This window comes from Anolis carolinensis, chromosome 4 (assembly GCF_035594765.1).
Source record: "Anolis carolinensis isolate JA03-04 chromosome 4, rAnoCar3.1.pri, whole genome shotgun sequence".
Classification (NCBI taxonomy): domain Eukaryota; kingdom Metazoa; phylum Chordata; class Lepidosauria; order Squamata; family Dactyloidae; genus Anolis; species Anolis carolinensis.
Window position 1 is genome coordinate 150,782,716 of NC_085844.1, and position 13,781 is coordinate 150,796,496.

Sequence of the window (13,781 nt, forward strand, 5' to 3'; positions counted from 1 at the left end):
TTATTATTATTATTATTATTATTATTATTATTATTATTGATTCATAGGTAAATATACAGAGGATTCAATTAAAATGTATACATCATATAACAATTAAAATTTATGGTGATTATGTGAATGCTAAGGAAATACTTCCATGTTGAAAAAAAAAAGGCCAAATGGGTCATCCTTTAGCCAGAAATCCAAAATACTCCCAAATCATTTGGTGGCTGAGAGAGTGGCCCCTTTGCTTTTTGATGTGGATTCACTGTACCCCCACTTTGTTTCGTGCAGGAAATTATTCCAAAAGATGTCGTTTATAATACAAATTGTCAGGCTATATGCACATGGAATTTCACATCCTCATGATGTATAGGCAAATACTTTCAAAATTATTATTTAAAATTCTACATCCTCCTAATGCAAAGAGTTTCACAGAAGGGAGGCTCAGAACTAACTTTAACCAGAATGATCAATTCCTTCTTAAATTACAATATTAGTATGTCAGCATCACAGACTGTAGAATAAATGTGGTTTGGTTGCATTTGCAACTGCCTTGGCTCAATGCCATGGAATGTCTGGAGTTGTAGTTTTTAAAAATAATAATCATAATCATAATAAATTGCTGAGCTGCTGAACTTGCTGACTGAAAGGTCGGCAGTTTGAATCTGAGGAGCGGGGTGAGCTCCCTCTGTTAGCCCCTGCTTTTGCCAACCTAGCCGTTCGAAAACATGCAAATGTGAGTAGATCAATAGGTACCGCTCTGGCAGGAAGATAACTGCGCTCCATGCAGTCATGCCGGCCACATGACCTTGGAGGCGTCTATGGACAACACTGGCTCTTTGGCTTAGAAATGGAGATGAATATCAACCCCCAGAGTCGAACACGACTAAATGTCAGGGGAAAACCTTTACCTTTACTTAATAATAAATATATATTTTTTCTTTTAGGGTCTTTTCTACCCTCTTTGGGTGTATTTACCCTCTAGAATCAATGCATTTTGGCCCCACTTTAATTGCCCTGGCTCAGTGCAATGGGATACGGGAAGATGTCGTTTTTTAAGTCTTTTCAACTTTCTCTAGGCACATTTACAATATGGAATCATTGCCATTTGACACCACTTTAAACTGTTCTGACTCAATGCTGTGGAACGCCTGGAACTTGTAGTTTTGCAGGCCTTCCCAGGAGGTCCCATAGCCTTGAGCTCATCTGTCCTCAAGAGCCGGGACCCGGCGGCTTCTCCCTAGCAACCGATGACGAAGAAGCGCTCACGAAGCCCATTGGCTGGCGGAGTAGCGAAGGTCCCTGCCCTAGAGTGAGCCCTAGAAGGGCTTACTGTGGGTCTGGAGTCAGCAGAGATGGGTCTCAGGCTCTGGCCCTTGGGCTTCGGGGGCCTGCTCTGCCTCTGGACGGCCGCAGGAAGCACGGCTCAAGGTAGACGAAGCGGCGCTAAGTCTGCAAAAGAGTGGGTTGGGCGTATTTGTGTGTAAATGTTGTTATTATTATTATTGGATATAATATGCAAATTGCCTCTGAACCTCCCCTTTCCAGCAGACTACCATCCCTTTTATAATTTGCAAAGTTTGACGTTGGGAGGGGAAGGCTGTCACTCCCATTATGGAATTTGTAGTCCAAAGAAGAAAACGTTTGCTTTTGGGGAAGGGCTACAACTCCTATCCCCACCCAACGTTCTGTATTATGGATTTTGTAGTCCAAACAAGTCTCATCATCCCCTGGTTTCTGTGTTGCTGGGTTTAGAATCCAGAGATGTCACTATTGCAAGCCCTTTTGAAGGAAGGACTCCAAGTCCCATCACCCCTCACCTTTCAGGGAATGTGTTGTTGTTGTTGTTGTTGTTGTGTTATTGTATTTGTATGTCACTTTTATCTCAGTAATTGAGGCCTAAAGAAGTTCACCACCATTAAAGATCAATGCGATTTGAAATCTCCAGCATACAGATGTTAAAATAGGATTAAGCATACAAACCGGTTAAACTTTTGGGGTATTGTAGTCCAAGCAAGCCAGTTTTGCAAGATTTGTTGGGTGGGGTTCCACTTCCAAGGTCCCTTCCACACAGCTGTATAAAATCCACATTAAACTGAATTATATGGCAGTGTGGACTCAGATATTGTGGATTATCTGCCTTGATATTCCAGGTTATATGGCTGTGTGTGGAAGGGCCCTAAGGCTCTAGAGACCAAGTTTCAAATCCTAGCTTGGCCATGGAAATCCATTGAGAAACATTAGGCTGTGTGAAAGGGCCCAAAGGCTGTATCTGCACTATAGAACTAACTGATGCACTTTGACTGCCGTGATTCATTGCGATGGAATCCTGGGAGTTGTAGTTCCACCAGATCTTGAAGCATCTCTGCCAAAGAGTATGAACTACAACTCCTAGGATTCCATAGCATTGAGCCATGGCAGTTCAAGGGGGGGGGGCATTAAACTGCATCAATTCTATAGTGGAGATGCACCCAGAGTCTGTTTTGAGCCTCTCTTAAAGGTTTCACTTTCCAATTTCTGCAGCGTCTTGGCCCCAATTGAAAGGAATTTAATTCCATAAATCACAGTCAGAAGCCATCGGAATGACCAATAAAGTGATCTAAATTTTGAAATTTAATTTGGACCCCATCATCTAAATTTATCATAACAAAAACTGCAATTTTTCAGAGCAGATTTTTTTCTCCGTTACAGACATAGGACTGATCCTGGGTTTATAGTTGTATGCAAAGAAGACTCATTCAAAACACAGCAGCTGTTTGAGGTGCATCTAGATGGAAGAATGAATGCAGCTTGCACCACTTTGATTGCTATGGTTCAGTGTCATAGGATCCTGGGAATTGTAGTTTTACAAAGGCGCATCCACATTATAGAACGAATGCAGTTTGGCACCACTTTAATTGTCATTGTTCAAGGTTAGGAAACCCTGGGATGTGTAGTTTGCTGAGGTCCCAGCACTCTTTGGCAGAGAAGGCTAGAGACCTTGTGAAACTACAGCTCCCAAAAAGGAACTTATAATTCCTCTGACCCTGCATCTTTTGTGCTTCTTTAACCCTAGGCTGATAATTCAAATTATTACTTTAAAAAAACCTAAAGTTTCAGCTTACACAACCTCCCTAGAAAATGTATTGATTTTTAAAAAATCTGACTTGAAATTAGATCTGTTTGTTTCTCTGACCCTGGAGTATCGAGTTCAAATTCCGCCATCCCTCAGCCCAGAAAAGCCCTTGGGCGCAGGTCACACTTTCTCAGCCTCAGGGGAAGGCAAGGGCAAGGGCAACACTCTTGTGAACATGATAGGAAGGCATTAATCAAAAAGGACCGGAAGGCAAACAACACCAACACTGAACATGTAATTAAAGTTCCACTTACTAGAGATTTCTCTTATGAGTTACTGATCCTGTAAATTTGAAAGTAAGCTTTTGCATAAGAAATATTAAAGGCACTTCTATAGAAACAGCTTACACATCAGACAGAGATGGCGCCTTTTTTCAGTTCCGCAAGTCTCCTTTTGTGGGGACCTTTGGGGAAGTTTTCCTCCAAAAAAGTAATTTTCCTAAGCTCTGAGCAGTTCTCCATCAAGCTGCAACGTCTACAAATGGCAATAATTATCAATGCAAAAGACAACATAGGCCAGGAAAGGCTGCTTTTGCCTGATTCAGCAGATACAATGCATTTAAACTGTGGAATCAATGCAGTTTGACACCACTGGGATCAGTAATTTTCCCGTGTCGAAGGGTACATTTACACAGTAGAATGAAAGCAGTTTGGCAGCACTCTAAGTGCCTTGGCTCAATGCTATTGAATTATGGGGGGTTGTAGTTTTATACAATCTAAGAGTTCATCTACAGAGTAGAATGAATGCAGTTTGAAACTTGCTTTATTTGCTATGGCTCACAGTATCCTGGGAGTCATAGTTTTTCAAGGCGTTCAGCCTTCTCTGCTCAAGAGAGCCAAACTATAGCTCCTATCATTCCATAGCATTGAGCCATGGGAGTTCAAGCAGTATTTATCTGCATTCATTCTGTAGTGGAACTCCCTGCCACTGGAATGTTTTGTGCACCAAAGCTTAGTAATTTACTACGGATCCTATAACCCCCCCCCCCCCCCCACACACACACACACACACACATACACACACAAACACACACACACCACTGGAAGCTCAACTAGCCCCATATTTGACTGGCAGGAAAGAAACGTGGGTCCAAAGACCACGCTGAAAAAAACAAACTGAAAACATTGCTGAAGCAGCAAACTGCTTGAGCAAAATACTTGCAAGAAAGGGGAGCTTACAAGAGAAAGACTCATACAAACAAGATTCAGCACAGTTGTATATCCCAGTGACTTCTCCCTCCCTTGAGCTCCTGAACTCACTCTAAAACCACAAGATTTTCTTCTTTGGGCCAAATATATTCTGATCGAAGCTGCCACAAAATACGTAAGGATGCTTATGGAGATGCGTTTAATCAAAGTTATAGTAAGAATAAGGAAGCATGTCTATTAGTGCAGTCTGCCCCTAAAAAGCGCAACATTTCTACTTCCAAAGCATGATATATTTCCAAGATCCAACACTGTTGGCAAAGAGCAACATTTGATCATGTCTAAAGAACAGGGAATGGGCTGTCAAAGGCTTTCATGGCTGGAATCACTGGGTTGTTGGCGGTTTTCTGGCCTGTATGACCATGTTCCAGAAGCATTTTCTCCTTATGTTTCGCCCACATCTATGGCAGGCATCATCTCAAATCAGGACAATAAATAAAGAAAAACACTATTAAAACAGGGAAATTCCAGACATGAAACAATCAGGGCCAGCTAACACCTCCCAACAAAGAATTCCCCCAAGCAAGGATCAGCCAGGCCATGAAACTGCAAGACTATTAAATGCTAATCAAGGTGATTAATCATTACATTCACACTTGCCTCCAACAGACAACAGGTCTTTCTAACACCTTGGACCTTCCACATATATAAACCCCACTTGCCTAGTTTCCAAAATAAAGTTGTTGTTGTTGTCATTCCATTGTTATCTAATACAAAAAAGGTTTACTATGGTGTTAAAAAAGAAAAGAGGAAAAAAGAAAACATTTCTTTTCTAATCTAAAACAGAAGGCTAGAAAGAAGGTGTTCATTGTTTTGAAACAAAGGAGACAGGAAATATGAGAAATGGAAAATAGAGAGCCCCGACTAACGCTTCCTACCCTGGCTCTGCTGTCTTCTTCATCATCAAAAAATCTATCCTTTTTATCATAGATCTTCTTATCTCTGGTAGATTAACTTTCCAGATAAGGTGCTTTTCTACATCAAAGAAATGTACCTTGTTTCTTTGATACATTTTTGTTTGCATTGTTTTTCCAGGAATGCTTGTTTTTTTCTTTTGTTTTTTTTAAAACTGTGTTGCTTTTCCATGAATGTTTGTCAAAAGCCTGTCTCCAAAAGTCAGCATTTGTGTTTCCATCTGCTGCTTTCCAAACATTCCTGGAAAATCAACACAAGCAGGAGCTCCTCCCCAAGAATTCAGGAATGATATGGGCGTTTGATTGTTGTAATTGATGATTGGTTAGGAAAAGCAACACATTTCTTGCAAAGGGAAAAGCAACATGACCGGGGGGATGTGGGTCTTGGATTATGGTGACTGGTTGTTCCTGACGGACCTCTTTTCTGCCCCACAGAATTGCCTGCCCACCTCTTCTCGGAGGTCTTCTTCTGTCAGCCAGGTGACCCCTCCCTTGGCCTGGCCCAGGCACTGGACCAGGAACCCCTCTTCCGCTTCAACTTCTCCACGCAGCAGTGGCGCTCCATTCTGCCGGAACTTCAGCCAGAGGAGGGCAACCGCACCTCCTTGGATCAGGTCCAGCTGCTCGGGGTCATCTGCCAGGACATCCTGCAGTTTCTCACCAACATCTCAGAGGCCTACATGCCGGAAGCCAAAGGTGGGCCCTCCACGAAAGACCCAAAGCACAACGCTGGGCTTCTGAAGCCCCTTCAGACCACGATATGAATGCAGAGGCTCAAGAGATAGCAAAGCCTTATGCACATTGAAAGTGAGGCAGCCTGAAGGCAGTTAAGGATGCCTTGAAATGGTCTCATTTTTCTCTTCCAAACCCTTTTGCTGTGGAGCATCTATGCAATTTGTTATTAACACATTTTTTTGCTTCTAAAGCACACTTTTCCTCCCATATAAACATCTCTAAAAATGGGTGCACCTATACAATAATACAGTAATCAATATAAGCATCTTTAAAAATGGGTTACTTAGAATCATCATCATCATTTTATTTCTTATCCAACTCTCCTTGTGGCTCAAGGCAGGTTGCAACATATTTAAAACATGCAATTATTGTAAACACTATACAATACACATGTTAAAACATATGTCTATAAAATATGTTTCAAAATACACAGATTAAAACACAAGCGAGTTTAAAATTCCTGATCAAGATAGATAGATAGATAGATAGATAGATAGGGCTTTATTTCCTGTTGGCAGTGCTGAAATTTGTGTGCGTTTTACAATTGATGGTGTCTAAAAATATGGTATTATTATTATTATTATTATTATTATTAGAAACACAACAAGTTGAGTCCACAGCAGACACTCTGCTGGCTGTTGTATTGGATTATTATTATTATTATTATTATTGACACAACGACATTGTATGACACAGCAAACAAGATAGATATGCTGGATTTCATATCACAAAATCACAAGTCGAACACTTCCCAAGTGTCTAGGACTGTGTGATGTATCTTCGGATGATGCGTGCAGATCCCAGTAGGGTGGCCTTTTGCAGTTGGCAGATCGTGATTTTGTCAATGTCTATTGTTTCCAAATGCCGGCTGAGATCTTTTGGGACGGCACCCAGTGTGCCCATCACCACCAGGACCACCTGCACTGGTTTCTGCCAGAGTCTTTGAAGTTCAATCTTGAGGTCCTGATAGCGGCTGAGTTTTTCCTGTTGTTTTTCATCAATGCGACTGTCACCTGGGATGGCAACATCAATTATCCAAACCTTGTTCTTTTCCACAACTGTGATATCTGGTGTGTTGTGTTCCAGAACTTTGTCAGTCTGGATTCGGAAGTCCCACAGTATCTTTGCGTGTTCATTTTCCACGACCTTTGCTGGTTTGTGATCCCACCAGTTCTTTTCTGCTGGGAGGTGGTACTTGAGGCATAAGTTCCAATTGATCATTTGGGCCACATAGTTGTGCCTCTGTTTGTAGTCTGTCTGTGCGATTTTCTTACAGCAGCTGAGGATATGATCAATGGTTTCGTCAGCTTCCTTGCACAGTCTGCATTTTGGGTCATCAGCTGATTTTTCGATCTTGGCCTTAATTGCATTTGTTCTGATGGCTTGCTCCTGGGCTGCAAGGATCAGGCCTTCTGTTTCCTTCTTCAGGGTCCCATTCGTGAGCCAGAGCCAGGTCTTCTCCTTATCAGCTTTTCCTTCAATTTTGTCAAGGAGTTATTATTATTATTATTATTATTATTATTATTATTATTATTATGTCATCCTGCTTTCCTCTCATGAATGAGACCTGAAGTAGCTGCATCTACACTGTAGAATGAATGCAGTTTGATACCCTTTTAACTGCCCTGGCTCAATCCTATGGGATCTGGGGAGTTATCGTTTCATAAAGTTTTTTGCCTTCTCTTTCAAAGAGTACTGGGGCAAAACCAAACTAGAAATCCTAAGGTACCATCGCATTGAGCCACAGCAGGTAAAATGGTACCAAACTGCATTCATTCATATCCTCAGAGGAGTGTCAGGCAGCCATTGTTGTTGTTGTTATTATTATCCTGCTTTGTTTGCTTAAGGGAGACTCAAAGCAGCTCACAATGGTAAAAACAATACATTATACAGTTTAAATCCTACAACATATAAACACTATTAAACACAAAACAGTGAAAATTACATAAACCATGAAACCCTATTCTGATGCCTAACCCACTGTGCCCACTCTTTCCTCCCAATGCAGGGGCCCCCCAAATTGATGTCTTCACCCTCCGGCCGCTGGAGATGGGCAAACCCAACACTCTGGTCTGTGCTGCCAGCAATGTCTTTCCACCAACGATCAGCCTCCACTGGGAGCTGGACGGCCAGCCGGTCTCCAGCAGAGTGTCCACTCCAAGCCAGGTCTCCCCAGTCCAAGGCTGGGTCTTCCAGGCCTTCTCCTACTTGGAGATCACTCCACAGGAAGGACAGGTCTACAGCTGCACCGCCAGGAGCCCCTCGGACCCCTTCTCCTCCGTGGCCTTTTGGGGTGAGAGGAATGGGCCCCACTTTGGCAACAACAATGGTAGAGGAGGGGGGTTGGATCTAGGAAAGGGATCTAGGAGTCTTAGGGAACCACAATCTGAGGATAAGTTGGGAGTGTGATGCAGCAGCAAAAAAGGCCAACGAGATTTTGGCCTGCATCCAGAGGAGGATAGTGTCAAGATTGGGGAAGTATAGAGTATGAATGGAAAACTGTTTTGACAACATCTAGATTTGAATTAGGAGTCTTAAAAGATCACAAATTTAGGATGAACCAGGAGCGTGATGCAGCAGCTGATAAGGCCAACTCTATTCTAGGCTGCATCCAAAGTAGGATCATGTAGAGATTGGGAGAAGTATAGGGTATGGGTGGAGAACACCTGCCATGACAGCATGTAGATGTGAACTAGGAATCTTAAAATACCACAAGCTGAGAAAGAGCCAAAAGTGTGATGTTATAACGAAAAAGGCCAATGTTCAGGCTGCTTCAATAGGAGTCTAGTATCCAGATTGAGGGGAGCCCTAGTTCACCTCTCTTCTTTTTCTTTGGCCAGGCCTCTTTACTTGGAATCTACCCTGGGTCCAGTTCTGGATACCCCAAACTCGAAGGTGTCCAGAGGAGAGCCACCAAAAGGGTCAAAGGCTTTTAGATTATGAATCCCTCTGAGAAACAGTTTAGGGAATTGGGGATGTCTAGTTTGAAGGAAAGTAAGCTGAAAGAAGGGGACATAAAAGCCATGTTTAACTGTTTGGAGGGAGGTCCCATTTTGGAGGGAAGTGCCAGCTCTTTTTATACTACTCTGGATATTAGGATATGGAGCCAAGCATTCAAACTGCAGCAAAAGCGATTCCACATCAACCTGATGACAAGTAGGCTTTTGCCTTGGAGTCCTGTGGAGTCTCCTTTGCTGGAGGTCTTGACACAGAGGCTGGAAGACCATCTGTCAGGAGGGCTTGAATTGTGTCTTCCTTTTATGACCAAAGAGGGTTGGAGTGGATGGCCTTGGCGGGTTCCCTTCCAACTCTGAGTCTATAAAAGAGAGCAGACTCCTCTCCTGCAGTTGTCCTCCTTATATTCCCTGAAGTCACCCTGCCTTTCTCCTTGCCCCACAGTCCCCAAGGACCCCCTTGACCCAGAGCTCCTGGCGAATGTCCTGTGTGGCCTGGCCTTTGGGCTGGGCATCCTCTCCTCCATCGCAGGAGCCGTCTTCACCTTCATGGCCCTCCGGCTCAGGAATGCAGGTGAGAGCAGGCACTCCCTTTCTGCCTGGCAGAAGGAGGGCTGGGCTGGATGGTTTTTGGGGCTCCCTTCCAACTCTGGTGGCATATAGACTGTCTTCGAGTTTGGAGAGCCTCCTTCTCTAGAGGCTTTGAAACAGAGACTGGATGGAAATCTGTCTGGAGTTATTTAGTCTTGTCTCCCTGCTTGCAGAAAGGGTTTGAATAGCCTTTTGGGGGTTCCTTCTAACTCTTGTGGAATATAGACTGCCTTGGACTCTGGGGGAGCCTACTTTTCTATAGGTTTTGAAACAGAGGCTGGGTGGGCATCTGTCGAGAGGGATCAGATTATGCCTTGGTGCCTGGAAGAAGGGAGTCGAATTGGATGGACTTTGGGGTTCCCTTCCAACTCTAGTGGAGAATATGTTGGACAAGTGGGCTTATTAACAAAAGACCCCATAAATGCAGAGTAGTGTAACTTATTAGCAGCAACGTGACCTAGCACCAGTAGCCAAAAGTAATAAAAAGAACAAAAATACCCAGACCAACATTATCTCTTCTTTAAGAGGCTTTTCTTTGTAGCAAAATAATATGGTTGCACTATTTGCAAAAACAAGGTTTCCATAACACAAATAAAGTTCTTTATACTTCCTTCTTTGCTTCCACGCTGGGCTTCTTTATCATGCAGATAAACAGCTTTGCTCTCACAGAGCCTCCTCTCACACTGAACTTACAAAGGAGCTTCACACAGTAGCTTTATACACAGTAGCCTTCACACTGGAGCTTCGCATATGAGGCCTTCCACCTGGGGCTTCTCTCACTGAAGCTTCTACACTGAGGCCTTCTCATACTAAGGCCTACTCACATCGAGGCCTTGTCACACTGAGGCCTACTAAGCTACAGGCACACCTGCTTAACCCTTTCAGTGCTTGACTCACATGTTTGTAATGATAAAGTTAGTTTTTAATATTTTTGACAGTATAGACTGCATTGGGGTCTGGTGGAGCTTCCTTTGAAATTGTTTCTAAAACTTGAGGAAGATTCAGTTTGCTCCCCCATCCTCTGCCCAATATTTGTTAATTTTGGTTTCATCAAAATTTATGTAGTTTGACATTCACACAAATAGGCTTTCACTTTCACTATTATTAACATCCAAAATAGGTTCCTTCTTTGGTGAGTGTACTACACATGCTGAAAGTGTGATATTTAGACACTTTTGAGGACTTTGTTTTCTTCTGAAGCCAAGATACTGTACTTAACTCATAGAATCAAACATATAATTATTCATGACTTCTAAAATTATTTTTCTTTTCTTTTATGTAATTTTAGATAATAAATACAGTCTGCACAGGCTGTGACTTCATGCTCTGTTGCCGTTGCTCTTTCCAACTCTATGCATTTTAGCCCATGTGGCTTCCTACCCGGCTAGCAGTCCCTACTGAAACACCCCTTTTCTGGACACCATTCACTGAGCTGCCATCAAATTTCAGGGACTGGCTTCAGATTTGGGCCCGGGACAATTATAGAATCATGGAAGGGACTCCTAAAAGCCAACCTAATTTTTCCATAAAAGAAGACACTATCCAAGCCCTCCTGACAAATGGCCATGCAGCCTTTTGTTTCAAAACCACAAGAGAAGGAGGCACCCCAGGAGCCATCCAGTCCAACCCCCTTCTTCCATAAAGGAGGACACAATCCAAACCCTCTCAACAGATGGCCATCCAGTCTCTGCTTAAAACCCTCCAGAGAAGGAATTAGACAGTACTGGACTCCCAGACAAAACATATTCCACATTTAAAGGGACAGGGGACCCCACTGACAACTCCAATCATCCCTTTTACTCTTAACTCTTTTGCTCCATCTCTTCCTCAGAGTGATCTCCTCTGCTGCCTGCAACAAGACAAAGCACCCACGGTAGACAAGTGGCCTCCTCCCCTTCTGCTTCCCAACCCTGACTCTGCCCTTCCTGCCCCACCAGAAAGACAACCGGATGATGGGAATTCTACTCCAGAATGAATTCAGCATGACCCCACTTTCACTAGTGGTAACAAGAAGCCAAGAATTATCATATTTCATTACACAATGTTCAAGGCGATTCTACAGCTTGATTGATATAAAGCCCATATCTGATAATTTTCTAGGGAGAAGAGGCAAACCAAGCAGTCAGACCAGCAGATTGGGAAGGTGGCCTGGTAATTCTACATAGACAGCTTATAAACAATTAGGCAACATCTTGCCTTAGAAAATGTACATGTTACTGAAGGCATATTATTGGAAGCCTGTGTCTCTAAATCTATATCTGACTTTTTTCCCATTCAGCAGACTACCCTAATTTTACCTTCTTGCTGCGATTCTGTAATGAGAGTCCCTTTTCTGGACTACCTTATTATTTCAGGCTGTAGTCTCGTCTTGGGGTCTGAATGTTTATATGATTATGAAAACATCCACATTTTGTATTTCTTCCCATTTGTTGACCTTCTGGATATTAAAGTACCTAATTATTACTTTTTTACTCAGTTATGAGTTTTATGCCTAGCTGAATTCTTCAAAAAAACTGGGGACCCTGGATGAGGGCAAAACTGGGCTCCATGTTGCTTTCAGACTACACTTTGTCCACCCTGGTTTAATGTTTGGTACTAAAAGGAAGGGGGGGAGCGGCATAGGAATTTGGGGTGACTTGTTTTCTCCTTTTTCATCCATCCTATGCACATTTGGAAATGTGTTGTCATGTGCTTTAAAGTCATTTCTAACTTACAGTGATCCTAAGGTGTTTATAAGAAGGGTTTTCTGGGGCTGAGAGACTATGACTCTCTCAAGGTCACCCAGGGGGTTTCCATGGCTGAGAAAGAAATCAAACCTGATCTCCAGTTGGAGTCTAAATCTCAAAGTATTCCACCACGCTGGCTACTTGTAAAGTAGCCCCACTCAAAATGTTTTTGAAAAAAAATATAGACTTCACACTTGAAATAACTATCGAAGCAAAAGAAATCTATTTCTTTTTAAAGCCATTTAGATCATATGTTTAGTCACTACCGTAGATGGCCCCAAAAGACTCGATTTGTTTCTTGCAAGCGTTAATTTCTGAAGTTGTCATCAGAAAGTTGGAGTGTAATATATACATTTAGAATAGAATTCTCCAACCTGGTTCCTTCCCCTTATGTTGGACTGTCATGTTGTTTTAGAATAGAGATGGGAATTGGGAGACCCTTAATTGCTGTCAGATCGCAGAATCCAACCAACTTCCCCAGCACAGCCAATGGTGATGAATGCTAGAAGTTAAAATCAACAACTGGAGGGTCCCCTCCATCTATCTAGCAGCAAATGAATAGTATATAATAGAGATAAGGTGTCTGTAGACCTTCCGGTGGTGTTGGAAACACATGAACCCTAGTTTATGGTCAGGGAAAGTGCTATAAATCCTAACTACAGGCCATTTAAAAGGCAGGAAAATGAAAACATGCATGACAAGAATAGGCTTAGACTAGAATAGGCTTAGGCCTATGGTTTGACGAGAGCTCAGAGATTATTCAAGTGACTGTCAATTTTGTATAGTGAAAACGTCAGGATATAACAAAAATAAATGTAAAATAATCTTAGTCTACCATCAGCTGAAACATTCCAGGAAAAACTATAAGTGTAAATTTTACCTTTGTAAGTATGTTCGGTAACAAAACTTTACTACTTGTACAGAATTTGACTTACAATAACAATATAAAGTCTTTGAGTGAATAAAATAACTCAAAATAAACAGTATATTCAGGTAATTTTTTCTTTATTTTCCTTTATTTGTACTGTTGTATGATTTTTGGGACAAAGGGAAGATATCCTATACTTCAAAAAGGTGATGCAATAGAAGAAGAAAAAAACAGGGGTCATTTTTGGATTCAGATGCCAAAAGTTAATCAAAAACAAGTGTCAGATCTAATTCAATGAAAATTGTTTCCCAGTATAATAGAAATAAATGGAGAAATTCCTGACAGTTGCCTCACTGTCTTCTGCAGCCAAACAGTGGGGTTGTTGATGTCCATGATAGCTATGCTTCCCCTTGGATATCCTGTGCTTGCTCTTTGGCTGCTGGGCAGAAGAGAAGATAGGCCTTGAACACTGCTGTCAAAGGGGTCCTCCAGCTGGGTATACTGTCTATAGGTCTTCTGCCACATAGAAACTATTGCTGGCATTCAGTTAGTGACATGCAAATGAGAATATCACACTACATATACAGAACTCAATTCACCATTTTTCAACAGACACATTCTGCTGACAGCAGAAGTGAGGTTGCACATACCGCAATGTTGTACATGGCAGCTGCACTCATCGCATGCAGTC

At 42.3% G+C, this 13,781-nt stretch overlaps 1 protein-coding gene across 2 annotated transcripts; it reads left to right on the top strand.

The window, feature by feature from the left end:
* Positions 1–1,283: 1,283 nt before the first annotated feature.
* On the top strand, positions 1,284–13,219 carry LOC100565499 (class II histocompatibility antigen, M alpha chain). Of its 2 annotated transcripts, XM_008109234.2 has the most exons (5): positions 1,284–1,413; positions 5,652–5,912; positions 7,960–8,244; positions 9,351–9,479; positions 11,328–13,219. In XM_008109234.2, exons 1-5 carry the CDS (start codon positions 1,338–1,340, stop codon positions 11,330–11,332), a joined length of 756 nt encoding a protein of 251 aa, XP_008107441.2. In that variant the 5' UTR covers positions 1,284–1,337; the 3' UTR covers positions 11,333–13,219. The 2 variants fall into 2 exon arrangements, with proteins under 2 accessions (XP_008107441.2, XP_008107442.2); XM_008109235.2 differs by lacking the exon at positions 9,351–9,479.
* The last annotated feature ends 562 nt before the right edge of the window (positions 13,220–13,781 follow it).

Coding starts and splice junctions, on each gene's coding strand:
- LOC100565499 (XM_008109234.2), top strand. CDS start 1,338: ATGGGTCTCAGGCTCTGGCCCTTGGGCTTCGGGGGCCTGCTCTGCCTC. Junction 5,913..7,959: donor CTACATGCCGGAAGCCAAAG/GTGGGCCCTCCA, acceptor CTCCCAATGCAG/GGGCCCCCCAAATTGATGTC. Junction 8,245..9,350: donor CTCCTCCGTGGCCTTTTGGG/GTGAGAGGAATG, acceptor CTTGCCCCACAG/TCCCCAAGGACCCCCTTGAC.